This window comes from Panicum hallii, chromosome 1 (assembly GCF_002211085.1).
Source record: "Panicum hallii strain FIL2 chromosome 1, PHallii_v3.1, whole genome shotgun sequence".
Classification (NCBI taxonomy): Eukaryota; Viridiplantae; Streptophyta; class Magnoliopsida; order Poales; family Poaceae; genus Panicum; species Panicum hallii.
The window spans coordinates 58396747-58412581 of NC_038042.1; the positions used below are offsets into that span (position 1 = coordinate 58396747).

The 15835-nt window shown below is 42.1% G+C and overlaps 3 protein-coding genes across 4 annotated transcripts; 1 reads left to right on the top strand and 2 right to left on the bottom strand.

The window, feature by feature from the left end:
• Positions 1-13: 13 nt before the first annotated feature.
• LOC112900551 (uncharacterized protein sll0005) lies at positions 14-6617 on the bottom strand. The gene is made up of 17 exons (XM_025969407.1): positions 6200-6617; positions 5911-6108; positions 5652-5818; positions 5375-5552; positions 5230-5282; positions 4967-5110; positions 4717-4821; positions 4182-4307; positions 3880-4077; positions 3470-3576; positions 3125-3287; positions 2216-2281; positions 1970-2063; positions 1724-1836; positions 1462-1532; positions 796-1000; positions 14-690 (listed from the first exon to the last, which is right to left on the bottom strand). Exons 1-17 carry the CDS (start codon positions 6615-6617, stop codon positions 244-246), a joined length of 2853 nt encoding a protein of 950 aa, XP_025825192.1. The 3' UTR covers positions 14-243.
• Positions 6618-6984: 367 nt separating this feature from the next.
• Positions 6985-10348, bottom strand: LOC112900566 (mRNA-decapping enzyme subunit 2). The gene is made up of 8 exons (XM_025969416.1): positions 10184-10348; positions 9940-10091; positions 9707-9834; positions 9237-9335; positions 8406-8558; positions 7841-7944; positions 7569-7636; positions 6985-7372 (listed from the first exon to the last, which is right to left on the bottom strand). The coding sequence occupies exons 1-8, from the start codon at positions 10267-10269 to the stop codon at positions 7194-7196; spliced, it is 969 nt and encodes a 322-aa protein (XP_025825201.1). The 5' UTR covers positions 10270-10348; the 3' UTR covers positions 6985-7193.
• A 2073-nt stretch (positions 10349-12421) lies between these two features.
• LOC112894252 lies at positions 12422-15835 on the top strand. 2 transcript variants are annotated; one of them, XM_025961907.1, is made up of 3 exons: positions 12422-12652; positions 13132-13525; positions 15064-15835. In XM_025961907.1, exons 1-3 carry the CDS (start codon positions 12520-12522, stop codon positions 15065-15067), a joined length of 531 nt encoding a protein of 176 aa, XP_025817692.1. In that variant the 5' UTR covers positions 12422-12519; the 3' UTR covers positions 15068-15835. The 2 variants fall into 2 exon arrangements, with proteins under 2 accessions (XP_025817692.1, XP_025817684.1); XM_025961899.1 differs by having other exon boundaries at positions 15311-15835.

Here is a 15835-nt window from a genome sequence, read left to right on the forward strand (position 1 = left end):
AGCATTACCAAAAAAAAAAAAAGCTTCGGTCTTCCCTTCTCCCGCGAAAGCAGGTTTCAACTGCAGCTTAAGATAACAGTCCACCCCACGTGATCCAATAGTGGAAGAGAAAAATGCATGGCAACTAGCTAGGAACACGCCGCAGAATTACTGATTGATCCTGCAGCGTTTATATACAGGGGAGGGGCACAGTACATGAGCGACCAGGAACCATCTTTATGTTCTATGTCTGGTCGCTGCAGTTTATAGGGTCTGAATCTGAACCAGCCGGGGCGGGGGCACAGGCGGCGGCAGCGTCGGCAAGTATTCCTCCGAGAGGAACACCATGAAGCGGTGCAGGCCGACCGCAGCAGATGTGACCGAGATGACGAACATGTTCCAGCTCACCCTGACCATCAGGACAGGCTCTTCTCTTAACTCCCTCACAAATTTGGAGTATATGACCTGCATCCTGCGGTCTGTTACGACCGCTTGAAGTGCCATCAGGGTTGATGATTCTTCAGACAGCACCAGATGGCCATCATTCTTTCCTATGGTCACGGGCGTCCGCATCCTGGTCTCCGCAACTCGTTTCAAGCCTGCGACGTTCAACATCCACTGGCAGACGACATCTGCAATAACCTTACTGAGGAGCACCCGGAACATCGATGCATCTCTGGAGATCAGATCACGGGCAAGAGATTTTGCATTCTGCATAAGGGTCACATGATGAGCTTAGAACTCATCATTTTGAAAAGATGGCCAGGAGGGCCGGTTGATAAGTATAGGAGTGTGGAGATAAGATGTGATGCATACCGCTGTCATAATAAGTCTCCTAATAACAACGCTGTCCTTTGATAATAAAAGTCTCACACACAGGTTTGCAGTGTGCACTGCCCTCTCTGGTGTAGCTGTAGCACGGTCAAGTGAAGATGTACCACTGATCTCTAGAAGGCTAGCGACAGTCACGTCCTTTGTGTCAGGTTCAGGCAAAGCTCCACTATTATATTTGAAGTTGCTCCTTCACATATGAAAATGACATCAGTAGGTGTATAATCTTTAGCAACAAAACTGACTGCTTAGGTAATTTTAGCACATGCATAGCATATTTTTGAGCAAATCAGAAAACTACCCACCTACCATCTATCATGCATTTTTGTTGCCTCTATTTTCTGAAGTAAGGAAATAACAGACCCCGGGTTGCAGTGCACATAGAACTAATAAAAACAAGTGACGTTGCACTCCAACTTACCAATATTAATAGGATAAATCTTTTTTTAAAAAAAGGTCTGAAGTGATACATAAATATGCAAGCAACATAAAAAAAACCTAAATTTGATTCTTTAGTCCAGTCAATTAAGAATCAATACTTAACTAACCAGAAGATATTGATATCTAAGTAATTCAAGAGAGCACTGAAAGAACCCACATATTAAAATGACCCGAACCAATTTACTAAACGGTAAGAACTATGAAACAAACCTCGCTGAAGCTAACTTTAGAAATGCGGCAACCTTCTGCCATTGGAACTCTTTCTTTTTGTTGAAAATTGCCTGTGTAAGAAAACCGATTGGTCAGGTATCACATTAATGCAGCCTAATCCACAAGGAGGGCAGCATAACATGAATATATTGGTCCAACTTTGGGATTGAAGATAAGAAGGCCCCATTGACGGCCCTAGTACCACACCTACTTCAGAGGCTAGTTCTACACACACTGTTCTAAATGAGATAATGAATGACACCTGATTTAAGAGTCTCCTTGTTGCAAGTGAATTATCGGAAAGAAGCTTCCAAACAACATATGGGTATGCTGCTTGAAATGTTTTGAAATTCTCGTCTGCTGCCACAGCCAGTCCTATCAATAGGAAAGGAAGGAAATTAATAAACCTCTGAAAAACTGTCACCATGAAAACAGAAATATTTGGAAAGAAATAAGCAAGTATGTGTTGAACTAGTTTGGTATCTCAATTTCAACTGAACAAGCTAACCTTCCAAAGAAGCAAGTGACCGGAGAACCAGTGTGTAGTAAGGCGGCATACGGAAGTGATATTTAAATGCCACAGACCAAATTTTTCCAAGCACCTAAAAGATGTATGTAGCAGTAAACAAGTACAAAAGCAATGTGAAAAGAATGTCATTAGCTATGCCACTTAGTTTGAAATAAAAGATAGGCACAAAGATTATTAAACCACCACTGCACTGAGCTGAACCTACAAATAGAGTAAATTACTCACCTTACTGAACTTGATTTCTGGAATTCCATCTTCAAAGGTTACCTCGCCCAATGCGTCCTCCAACTCCTAGCACATGGAAAGGCGCACTAATTACAAACATAAAAAAAAGAATGGCACATACTAGAAAACAGCACTATGTATATACAATATTATGAGTAAAAGAACGTTCACTGAACAATGTACTAAGGCCATGAATTAACTCCTCTTTATACAACTGTAAAAGAGGGAGCATGCAGAATAGCAGATAGACGTGGGAGTCTATCACCACAATCTTTTGGCAAAAAAGCATATTTGCCCTGTAACATTAGAATTTAGGTAATGGTCCAAAAAAGTATCAAGCAGGGAATTGACCTTTAGTAACCATGTGTATTTGATAATATACTCCACAATAACAATAAATAAATCTGGATCGACCATTGTCATCTGCATTTCTTTACCAGAAAGATTCCTAAAGTTTGAATAAGTATACCATATGCCACAGAATAAGTCCATGTTCAACAAAATATACCACATGGCACATGCTGTAAGCCTGTGTACACACTGACATGAGGGGGTCCAAGGCCCATAAGTCACTCACATGGTAGAACAATGAACTTTTTTCAGTGGCACATAGTTTCTACATGAATTCCAAGAATGCAAATGGACTCTGATTAACTATTTGACTTATGTTCCTCATTTTATTTAGTTTATATCTTATGTTTAATCATTTCATTTCAGCCAGACATCAATATCAGACCATGTGAGTGGCAATTCCAAGGAACTGAAAACAAGAAGTATATGATGCCACTCAATACAAAGAGTGGGCCAAATCACTTAAAGCATCCCCCCCCCCCCCCCAACAACACACACACACAACCAAAGAAAAAAGAAAGAAAACATATGTGGTACAGCTGCAGTTTGATGGATTACCATTGTCACACGGCGCAGATTGGTGTTTGGTGGAACTACATCCATTTCAGTCAAATCATAGACAAGGGAAGCCCAATCTCCATTTACTATGTGTATGATGCTTGCAAGCATAGCTCGCTGATGTTTCCTCTCCATCATGCAAAGCAGACCAAAATCAAGAAACCTGATATATTTAGGAAGATGTTATCAACAGTTCCAGAAGTATTTTATCACAAAAGCTTCATGTCAACTACAAATCCACAAAGGAGCTGAAGTATCTCATATCACACGAAATGTGAGGAAGGAAAACCCGAAAGCAGCCATGTATATGTTCAGCCTGTGAACCTATGTTGTACTGGAGCTTACCCAACTCGACCTTCAGGTGTATAACGCAAGTTGCCAGGATGAGGATCGGCATGCAACAAGCCTGTCTCAAGAAGCTGCACTAATGATGCCTCGACACCTTTATTGACCTTACGAGCAATTAACAAGATGTTAAAACATATAGGGCAGCAAGCTCAAATTGAACTTTTGAAATGTACTAATCATTGGTATGTTTATGCTAGCACCACAACAGAAAAAGAAAACCCTCTCAAGATTCAAAACATAGACGTGTTTAAGTGCCATGATGTTGAAATAGATGCAAGATGGTACACGATTACTGAACTACCTAAGTTACAAAAGCTCTTCCCCATAAAACAGTTTAAATTCCAAATAATTTCTAAGAGGAAGCACTGGTTGGTTGATAATAATTTATTAAAATTGTTAGTAAATACCAGGTCAAGAAGGTGAGTTTTTGCTTCCAACTTCTGCTTTTCTGAAACTTCAGTAACTTTTCCAGAAACTCCTTTAGTCAAGGAAAGCAACTCCTTGGGGTTCTCACCAGTCACCCACTCCATTGTTAAAACCTTCTTTCTAGTAAGTTGTTTTAGAACCTTAGGAACTAGCATAAAAGGATACCTAGAATGAACCTCCTGCAAGAGTGGAAATTATTAGTTAAAACACCAAGCCGAAGTACCCAACAGGATGTATATATGTTAGCAAAAAGCATGGGTAGGAGACAAGAGCATAGAAGCACCAGAAATTTGGTAGCGTTAGCAGCTTCAATATTGTAGTCCAACTCGCCGACGAAACCTCTACCCAACTCATCAGCATAGAGAGAAATATTACTTCTTCGTTTGGCTACCTTCCGTATGAAACCAAGCTGAAACAAATTATAGAAAGTAAACAACTGAGTAGAAAAGCATCACATGAATGAGACTAAAGTAATAGAAAATGTTGAGATGCTACAGTCACTAGTACACTGAACTTATAGCTAAAGCAAGTTCTTGAACAGGGAAGATAGCTGCAGCGTTTTTAGGATGGGAGAAAGGTTATCCATAGCGGAAGAAACTTATGTCTAGTTTTCACTGGACAGTTAGTAATGTTTGGAAATGGTACATATTGTTGTTACTAACAAATCCCATGAACAGGGCCTTGCAAACAAATAAAATCACAGATATCATACTAAGAAACAGGATATGGAAGACGACATGTAAAGGGTGTCATAAGGACAACAGAAATCCCCAGGTGATTGAAGAGCAAAATTATATGTTAGATGGAAATATACAGACCCCAAGACGTAGAATATATATGTCTCGCAGTACAGCGGGTAGAAGGTTTGGCCGCTGAACCTTTATGGCCACAAGAGCACCATCAACTGTCCGCCCCTGGTAAACCTGAAGTAAAATTACAAGAGTTTCTTGAGCATAACAGTACATATTGAAAATAACGATGTAGAAAAATGAATAAGAATACATCAGGAATTCCAAATAACTTGCTCCAACATAGCACAAACACGAAGGAAACACATGAAGATATTACCTGTCCAAAGGAAGCAGCTGCTACAGGCTCATCCGAAATGTAACTGAAAATATGTGATACAGGGCACTCAAATTCTCCTTCAATAATCTCCATTGCATCCTCTCTTGGGAAAGGAGGAACTCTTTCATGCAACTCAGCGAGGGCCTAAAATTGAATAGGAACAGATCAATTAATTTCTAGAGACAGAATACAAGGACCACTAAAATGCCAAGCAAGAGCTAATGAAGCAAAAAAAATGCAGAACAAGGAGAATTTTACCTAACCTCACAAATCTCTGAACCTATGATATCAGGTCTTGTAGAAAGGGATTGTCCAACTGCATACATATAAGAAAAGACAGATGTCAAAAGCATTCCGAGCCACATGGTTACCACCTTGTTTTAAATCTGTCAAGCATGACTATCTGACCTTTAACAAAAGTAGGTCCAAGGTCAAGAAACATCTCCTTGAGAAGCTGGCCAACTGTGTATTGAGAAGCATCGAAACCATTGCTGCTGTTGCCACTGCTGTAGGTAGCATCTGCGGTCAACTGTGATCTTTTAGAAATTTGCATCTTTGCCACAGCTGAGACAAATGCAAAGAGTATCTGCGACAAAGATTGACAGTTAACTGACCTATTAGCTACAACAATTAGAAAAATGTATATGTTAATAAATAGCACAGGGGGAGCTTAATCATAGCTCACCTGAATGGTGCGAAAAGCGAGGATATGTGGACGTGAGGCGAAGTACTGAGCAAGGAGGTCGGGATCGTAATGCTGGGGAAGCGGGGTGGTGAGGATGGTGGAATAGTAGTTGATGTACAACTTGAGGGCTTCAAGATCGGCCATCATTAACTCCATACAGGATAACCCTACCACAACAGTGTAAATTAGTCAATAATGTGACTGAAGTAGCTTAATTGACACCCAAATTTTAGAGCTCTTGCTACATTTTGCTAGAAACCTGGAGGGTAGGAGGGTGGAGGGAAGACCGGGGGTTGAAGTATCTGCTGCTGCTCCTGGGGTTTGGGTTTAGGTTGTTGTTGAGCTTTTGACTGCCCCTGGCTTCCCAGGAACCGCCGCGCGAGAAAGCGTTGAGCGCTACCGGCGTACACCTTGAGAGCTTGGAAATCGGCCGCCATTAGCTCCACGCACGACAACCCTAGCAAAATCGCGGAGAAATGGGTCGTCAGCAGGGCGATGTGCGTGCAATGGATTTAAATTGAGATGCGTTCTCGTCGCCTGTGAGGAACCTGGCTGGTACGCGGGAGGAGGGAAGGCTGGAGCTTCACGAGGCAGTTCCTCCACCTCCACCTCCTCCTGCTGCAGCATCTGCTGTTGCTGCGCAGGCTTGGGCTTAGGCTTCGGCTGCTTCCGCTGCTGCTGCTTCTTCTCGAGGAAGCGGAGCCAGAAGACGTCGCGGAGCGGGGCGCCAGCGGCGGCCTGGAGGAACTCGCCGTCGCGGCGGAGCACACCCAGCACCTGGTCCAGCGCTTCGCCCCCGCCTCCCCGGCCCCCATTCCCGCCCGACTGCCGCGGCTGGCGCGGCAAGCTCGGCTTGTTCCGGCCCCACCACGACCGCTGCGGCAGCGGCGCCCACTTCTCCTTCCCGCCGCCGGCGCCACTCACGGCGCAGATGTGCAGCGCGGGCGGCCGCACCAGCGTCGCCATCGCATCGAGCTTCTAGTTCTAGGTGAATCCGAGAAGGACAGGGTGGGACAAGCTCGGACCGTAGTGGTAGACTTGGTGGTGGGCTGGTGGTACATGCGTGGGGAAGAGAAGAAGACCACTGGCCCAACACCGCACACGTCATCGGGTCACCACCGCGTCCACGAACGGCAAACGAACAACTCGCGAATCCGCTTTGGGATAGCCGCTCCTACCTGGAGGCCCAACGGATGGGCCGATCCGATCTCCTCCCCCACTGACATATGGGCCCATACCAATCAGCACGAAATGGACACAAGCTGCACGGCAACACCGTCTGAAGAACATCTCAGACATTCACCACTCACTCAACGGGGGCAAGCAGAAAACCAGATTCAAGCGTCTGACAGAACGCGATATATACCACAGGCAAGACGTCCCAAACATTTTGTTGCCCTGAAGATTACAGGTACCACCAGAAAAGAAAAGAGACAAAGGAGGTACGAAACGGAGACATCATGTCCTTGTGACGAGTTAACACTGACGACAGCCTATATACATCAAGGATGCAGTTGCACGGGTTGATGCTTTGTCAGGCTCCTAGGTGCGTAAGAAGGAAGCTTCCATGGACTGCAGGATGCGTGCCGTGTCAAACCTGAAGTTTCTGAAGCTTCTACCGGGGCGGTTGTCAACATGCTGTGCGTCAGATCCTGCTCTAGCAACAGGGTTCTCGACAGGGGCACCACTGCTTGACGAATTCTTCGCCTTCCACACGGTACCTGCCCAATGCCATGTTATCCTATGTCTGTGATGAAAATTATGGGAGACCAAACTACAAGCTCGACTAGGATCAGAGTGCAGTTAGACAATCTATTCAGCAGAATTGTTAAGGCAAATTTTGTTTGTGGATTGTTCAGAGAACAGATAGCTTCTGTAATCCTGAACACAATGGGTGCACGAGGGAGCAGAAGAAACCTCTAGCAGATGCCTCTGATTTCTGATACAGCATGGGAGGATGCGCGGCAATCCAAGCCTTTAGACCCCTGGAGAAAGAACAAGGTCAGACACAAAACAATGTATAAGTAAAAAATTTATGCTGTGGAAAAGTAGGTGACTTGACGCAGAATAAAAAAGCACATTCTTGGGGTCTCCCCATTTCTTGAGAGAAACTACAACGGTGGCAATGCCCCATAACAGCATCTACCTGAAAAATACAGGAAATAAAATGTTGACCAGAAGATACTTACGTCAAAAATGGAGCAACCATGTACAGCTTCATTCCATTCACTCCACGAGATACCGCATCATCACTAGCTGGTAAAAGATCGTCAATTCTGTGCCATGAGATTTCCTATCAAATTCACAGAGAAAGGTAGCTCAGTTGTATCATTTCATAGTTTTCAAAAGAAAAGGAAAACAATAGAAACAAAAAAGGTGTAATGAAGGAAAGTCAATCAATGAAATCAACAGTAGCTAAAGTGTAGACCATATTACAATTTTTTTTAAAAAAACAAACTGCAGCTGCAAGCAAAGACTGCCATAAAGAAAATGAGGATCTGTGGATTTATTCAGCACAGAGCTAACTTTACCACTTACTAAGCAAAAACAAAGTTTTCGATGGTCAAGCAACTATGCAATATACTACCATTTCCAGTATATTTTAATTTAAAGAGCAGCCTGGCAAGCTATGTGAACAGCCTATCTGCATAAAGTATATATAGAGCCAAGTAAAGCAGCAATAGGAGAAGGGGGGGAGGGGGGGGGGGAGCATTCTGCCTCTCTGCTCATAAGAGTGATCAAAACTTATCATACACTGATTTCCTTCTTTGTTTGAGGTGCAAACACAGTATCTCTCTTAACACCAGTTATGATATAGAGCCGAACTTTTTGTTGTCCAATTGAAACTTCAATGTAATCATCCAAATTTAATAGCGTAGAAACGTCACACCCAGTTTCCTCCAGAACCTGCATTGTTATGCAAGTAGATGTTACTTAGCGAAAATTACTTATGGGCCAAGCCGAACAAGAGGAATTGTCGAATATAAACATTATAACTGATTTAGATTGGACAAAGGCTGAAAAACTATCATCACAGGTTTTCAAGTAGCTCATGCAAAGCACTGGCTATAGCATACGAAAAACCTCTATGCTCAATAAAGTTATGCAAAAATGCTTTGAAGGAGCTAAATAGAGTGATCACATTTATTTTTTCCTTTCTTTGTGAAAAATGTTATAACCCGGAATTCACTTGTTGTCTTTTATATTGATACATCTTGCCAATAGCGTAAAAGAAAAATTAACTCCTGCAGACCACAGCAATGTCAAAGGGGTTCAATACCAATGAAATGTGCATGCCTAGCCAAACAGCCATTTGCCATGAAGGGATAAAAGCATTCAATTGCGAACATTCAGCGTAAGAGCACAGTGATCTAGACATATGAAATGTGCAATGAAGAAAAGTAAACAATTTGTAGCTCAAACCAAGCAAGGACTATAATCATCTAGAAGCAGGAAACAGTGTTCAGTGATATCTAAGAAACCCATTTCCTTGCTGCAAGTAAAATATGCCCAAAAGAAACCGCATCATTCACTAAAAAAATAAAAGAGACTGGAGGACAAAACATGAAACAGGCAGAAGTTTACTTCTCTAACAGCACAGGTGTGATCTTCCTCATCTTTATTCCTCTTTCCACGAGGAAAGCTCCAGCTGGCCCCAGCTTTCCATCCCTTAACAAGCAAGCACTGTAGAGAAGAGGCAAAGGTGAATTAACCTAGAAAAACGATAAAAATCCCAACATATTTGGGCTCCAAAGGATCAAAGAAAGAAGGCAAAGCTTCAATTATGTGTGTGTGCCTGGTTTATTCCAGACCAATGTGTGAAATTGTATGTGTAGGGCAACTTTATTATAGACCATCAATAGTCATGGCTTTTCCTTTATTAAATCGGGCCGATTATAACTGACAGAATAATGTAGGGCATACTCAAATCCAATGTTTGATAAAGAAAAGAAAATGCCGCTCAGCAACCTACATTCCCACTTCTAATTCTCAAATCTTAATCAGGGAACTCCTAAAATGCAATAGACGGGGGCAGTAAAATATCAGTAAATTACCCTCTCATAGGTGTCATCCAGGATGATGGCGCCGGACACAGGGACACGGAACTTGTAATTGTTGAAGTCCTTGTAGATATCATCCAGGTGCGCGATGTAGGGCCTGAGAGCAGTGCAGCTCTTGAACACTGCACACACCACCAATCCAATCCACCACAACAACGCAAGGACAGCGGCGTCAGCGATCAATCAAACCATGGTCTCCGATAGGGTTCAGGCACAGGCGGACTTACTGAGGGAGGTGAAGTCCTTGAAGGAGAGGGACTTGAGGTTGGGGTTGTGCTCGACGGAGTTGTCCTCGTAGAACCAGTGCGCCTGCTCCAGCAGGAACAGGATCCGCTCGAACGACTCGAGCTCCTCCTTGGGCACGTTCAGCAGGAAGCGGCTGCAGAGGCGATTCAGCTCGGATTGGTTTGGATTGATCTGAGTGAATCGCAGAAGAACTTGCGAGATGGGGTTAGGGGTTAGGGGAAATACCTGCAGAGATCATCGAGAAGCTCTTGTGGCGGCAGCTGCCCCCTCGACGACGACCGGTTCAGTCCCCCGCCGCCCGCCATCGCCATCCACCGGCCACCGCGCCCTCTCAGCAGTCAGCACCCTGCTCTCTCTCTCTCTCTCTCTCTCTCTCTCTCTCTCTCTCATCTCCAGGCGCTAGGCCCGCTAGCAGCGCAGTCAGGGTGAAAAAGAATAATCCTGATCCAGGAGGGGTCTTATTGTAAATATAAGATCACGATTAATAACCAAGATCTATTAGAGGATTTTATAAAAATATTCGGTTCACAGAATTAAGGGTTTATGCAAATATTTATATCACCATTACTTATCACGATCTAAATTAGGAATCTTTCGTACTTATAAATCCTCATAGTTGATGAGCCATCTCGTCGCAGCTACTGCCGGTGGCTGGCGCTACTAGCACTAGTCGTTTTAGTTGTAAGTTGCCGCTCTGTTAACCGCACCTGCGTATAAAAATAGCGTTTCGCCAATTCTCTTCTCTGATCTCAAAGGCTGGCGTTATGCGGATCCACACCTATAATAGACACGGGCGGCACTACTTGTGATATTCATGCTGCTATTTCTAACTCCATTCATGTTAAAATCTTACCTATGCTACTACAACTTCCAAATACCTTTTACGTGATGATTCATCTTGTTTCGGCTATGAATAGCATGCAGTCTACTAGTAACGAGGGCACAAAGAGAAGTGTGATTCTCACCAAGCGTCGCCAATAAAAGATTATTATTATTCATTACCTCATTGGCGCACCATCATAACATCTTTTTTGAATGCTGCTTTGTCTATATTTTTATGCCGGGAAGATGATGTACCTCGCACATTTTATTATTCTCATTATTTTCTATAGCAAACGCAAAAAAAAATTATCATTCAGTTCTCCTCTCGCAAGTAGGTGTAGTGCCTCTTTTTCGAAGAAATATTTGGCGTTGTGGGCCTTAACTATTCCTTCCCGTACTTGACTTATACGTGTTCGTAGCAAATTTTTAAATAGCCGGCTATACCTTCCGCTAAACCTAGCTATAGCTGCTATGAAGGTCAGCCGCTATAGCATTTAGCCTGTTAAATGTCGGCTATAGCCCACTAAACGTTGTAACGGCAGCCATGCCGCTAAATGCCTTAGCCGCGATTCAAAATCATGATTTGTAGTGTGCTCACTAGTCGTTGGCGAAAATATCTATATTCAGTGGACTTTCGGTTGTTATATTGTTATTTTGACTAGAGTTGAATTCAATTGCTAATTGCGAGTTAAAAATATATGTTGTTTGGTTAGATTTGTATCCATGCATCAATTATATAAATGCATGACTTGAATTGGAGAGAGAGTTGGGATCTATAGTTTGTGACTGTGCCAACGATTCTCTCGTAAGGTAGAATTTTCTTTAGCTCAACCTCTTATTTGCTGAGGGAAAACAAGTTCAATTTGAAGATGTTTATACTGGACAATCATAAATAAAAATAAGAAAATAATTTATATTTATTCTAATTAAACATCCTCCCTATTAACCTAGAATTTCTTCTCACATATAAGAAAATGGTTCGGTCTAAGCTAAGAAAATGGTTCGGTTCTAAGATAAAGATCATAGTTCTTGAATAAACATTTTAGAAGATTACGAAGGATCCTCGTGATCAGGTACCTTTTCTTTTAAGATTATATCATCAGATATTTCTTATCATTAGGTATTTCTTAGTGAGCTATAAGATGAACAAATTCAATGTTATAGAAAGTACATAATCTTCTTATTGCTCAATCAACAGATATTTATGGGAGCTATCCTCCTCCACTAACTTTAAATTCTCTTGACAACAAACACCTATCGATGGTTGTAAAACCATTCTTGACGCAACTTTGCCACCTACGTGCACAAACACAACATCTCTCTAAGAATTTGCATAAATCTTTTCCCTTTTATTTCATTCATGAGTGTCTTCGTTGCCACGCATTGGTCATGCCGAGTGTCACGATGGGGACACACCTAATGATTTATGCATATTATTAGAGGAACTTTTCTAAATAAATATTAATAGATGCAATATAAATTAGAGGGTCTTTTTGTAAATGATGGGATGTAATTAATAGTCGCAATCATAATTAGATGGCCTTTTTGCAAAAATATGAACCAAACGTCCAAGCTCCTGGTGTTTACGCAATGCGAATAAGAAGACGGAAAGTTGACCGTGAGGGCATTGCTTGGCTTAGCATGGCTTGGCTTCCGCTGAACAGTAGATTAAAAAATCGGTGGAGGGAGACAGCAAAGCAGCGGGGCGCCGGAGTCCAGGGCGAGGCCGCGAGGGAGGGATGGCTGCGCCGGCGCTGAGCCTGTCTCGCTCCCCGTCGTCCTCCGTCTCCTCGTCACCTGTCGATCGTTGTCCCCGATCTACCGCTGTCTTCCGGCGCTACGGCCCGTCCTTCGCCTACAAACCTGCCGCAGGTCTCTGCACCCTCATCTCCATTCCAATTTCAAGTGTAATTATATGCGCGATTGATGCGTTGAGTTTTCTCAGGATAAGTTACTATTTTGGTGCTGTGTGCCCTCCTGTTTGAGAAGTAGTAATTTAATGGTACCCACCACCCAAAATTGTATTTCTGAACTATTCTCCTGATTACTGCATGCCTTGTGAGCTTAAAGCTTGTCATTTGGCAACTTTACAAGCATCAATTTGGCTATTTGGCTTTGAGTATGGTTGATGCCTGGCCCCTGTACTACTGCAAATTAACCTAATTTGCTTATCTGAACCGAACACATTTGCATATTTACCGTGTCAAGAGTACATGTTAATTACATGATGCAAAGTGCAATCACCAAATCTACTTTATCAGAGGAATTTTGATCATATTGATTGGGAGATCTCACTTTGCTGTCATGTGGCCATTGTCCTTGACCTTTTTTCATTCGAACTTCATTTTCAGGAATTTGCTCTGCTAGCCAGGCAATTGAATTGCTGCCTTCGTTGTACCCTGAAATTGTTGTCCGAGATGCACAGCTCGAGGATTGTTGGGAAGTAGCTGACACTCATTGCAGCTCTTTCTTTCCGGATTACAAGTTCCCATTGGACCTTGTTCTACGGATTGATCGTTACATTGCTCTTCTATCTGGATTTTCAGTTCCACCCGGGTGCATGAGGACTTGCCTCGTCGCAGTCAATTCTAATTCTGTAAATAATAGCTTCAACATTGAGTGTGGAGATCCTCGAGATGCCAGATTTCAGAAATACAATCTCAGCAGAGGCTCCATAGCTGGCATTCTTACAATCGACACAGTGGCAGACTATCTTCCGAGAAGGGGACCCCTGAAGCAGAGAAGGTACATCATTAGTTATTAAAATATGTAAATTAACGCCTTTTAATCTATGTGTTTAGTTGTCAAGATAGATGAATGCACGCTATATATATTGCTATATGACTCATATTGTAGTAACATTACTTACTATTCTGTAGTTTTTCTATCTATCATTGGTCATTGCTGGTTACATGCATGTCTTGTTTGACTCGATCGATGAAAAGGAAAACTCTTCATTTTTGCTTTTATGATATATAATTACTATAATCAGCAACTAATGAAGTTTCGATAGCACATATGTTGCATTGAAATATCAGAAAGCTTTCATAATACTACAAGGCCCTTCCTGGTTTCGAGGGCACTGGAGTCTAGGGAAGGAGATATGTATATCTTGATGTGTCATAGAAGAGACCAACAATATGTGCTGGAAAATAATTTAATTTTATAGGGTGATTGTATGCAGTAGGCCGCCTTCTGCTTTGATCTATAAAACCAAATTTGTTCTGATAAACTAATTGCAAAAATGGAGAGCACTTAAATGTATCTTGAGATTTAGTAGAAGTTGAAAAGGCTAATTTGCCTGCATTAGTACATTTCGCCAAATATGCAATTGGACTATTCCATAGCTTTTTTTGTCAAAGCTAAAACATGCTTTGTCAAACTAGTTTTATAAATACAGAGGGTGTTGTAGCTTTTGTTACTGAAAAAATGCTGAGCGTCTGTTCTCTCTTACTAAAGAAACATAGCGCACTCCTTGCCTCAAAATAATAATTGTTGAACATGTTTCCTTAACCCACACTGTATGTTTTCCTATGTGTTTCTTTGCTAGATTATCATAGCCAATTAAATCAATGCCGTAAGATAACATGGTTAACACTTCGTTACGATAAAGAATGATGTGGCATATTTCATATAACCCCTCAGTTACTTTGCAACTGTGGAGAAATTTTTGCGCCATGATGGTCACTGCCATTCTCTCCAATCCTACCCGTTTCAGTCTTGGAACAAACACAGTTATTCAAGGTTCTCGAGATGCTCATAAATATTCTATTTATGGAGTGTCAGTATCGGGTTTGCCAATCTCCATAGCCTTTTATGTTTGCTCGCCTCCCCTATCATGGTTTACTAGGAAACAAAAAGTGGTCTATTGGTAGAGAAAGGTAACTCTGTCAAGTGTAGATTCAATACATGAATATCCATATATAGTGGTGTACACGCAGATAACCCTTTCCTTTGTTAGAAACAAACGACATGGTTCAAACTACAATTTGAACAAGCGGGCCATTCCTAGCTAACTATGTAAAATATGAGGAAACCTTGACCTATCTACAGCTTCCAAAGAAAACACAATGCATAGCCATTCAGGGCAATTAGCACAGTTCATTCAAGGTCTATTGCTGTTGGGTTTTTTTCATGAAGTCCATGAGAATGGTGAATTGATTCTTCATAAGAAAATGGTGAGCTCAATATGAATTTCCTTTTATTAGGATTGGAAGCAAAAGCGTGTGTTATCGCCTTTAGCCTTTCTGGAGAAGCAAGGGTGATTGTATTTAATTGCACAGGTAACAAGGGCAAGCAAAAAAGGAACATTCGATTTGATCAATGACATCTAACATAGTGTGATCAAACAATTCTCAACTGAAGCGGGAAGGGAGCGAACACTACCATCAATTTTGCTATATATGCTTCCGTCTGTTTGGGATGTCTAAAGATGTTCAATTATTGCATTCGAGGATATTTTCAAAATGTGCATGAACAAGTATTTTTTTCCCCTTAAAAGCCACGCAAAATTATTTCCAACTTGTGCAGAACAGGTATTGCTTATATAGCAAATGTCGCAGTGCGAAAGGAGGAACGTCGGAAAGGGATTGCTAAAATGTTGGTCCAAGAAGCAGAGGTGCGAGCGAGGAGTTGGGGATGCCAGACCATGGCATTGCATTGCGATGTAAACAACATAGCTGCCCTGCACCTTTACAAAAATCAAGGTTTCAAATGCATCCGTGTACCAGAAGGAGCTAAATGGCCGGAACCTAAGATTGCTAAAGGAGTGCAATTCAGTTTCATGATGAAGCTGGTGCCTAAGATTTGAGCTGTTCAAGTAAATTGGTCAGAAAATGAAGTTGGAATACGTAGATACTGCATAGATGCACCAGTTGCTCCTTTCACATGTACAGCAGCTGGTACATAGTTGAGCTACTTTGTAAATGGCATATAACAGCCACGTATTGTTGCCCCAAAGTTGTGAGGGCGTTATCACTTCTTCACATGACCTGATCCAGGGCTCCTTACAGATAGCCAGGAGAACCAAATAAAATCTTACAATTTCGACACCCA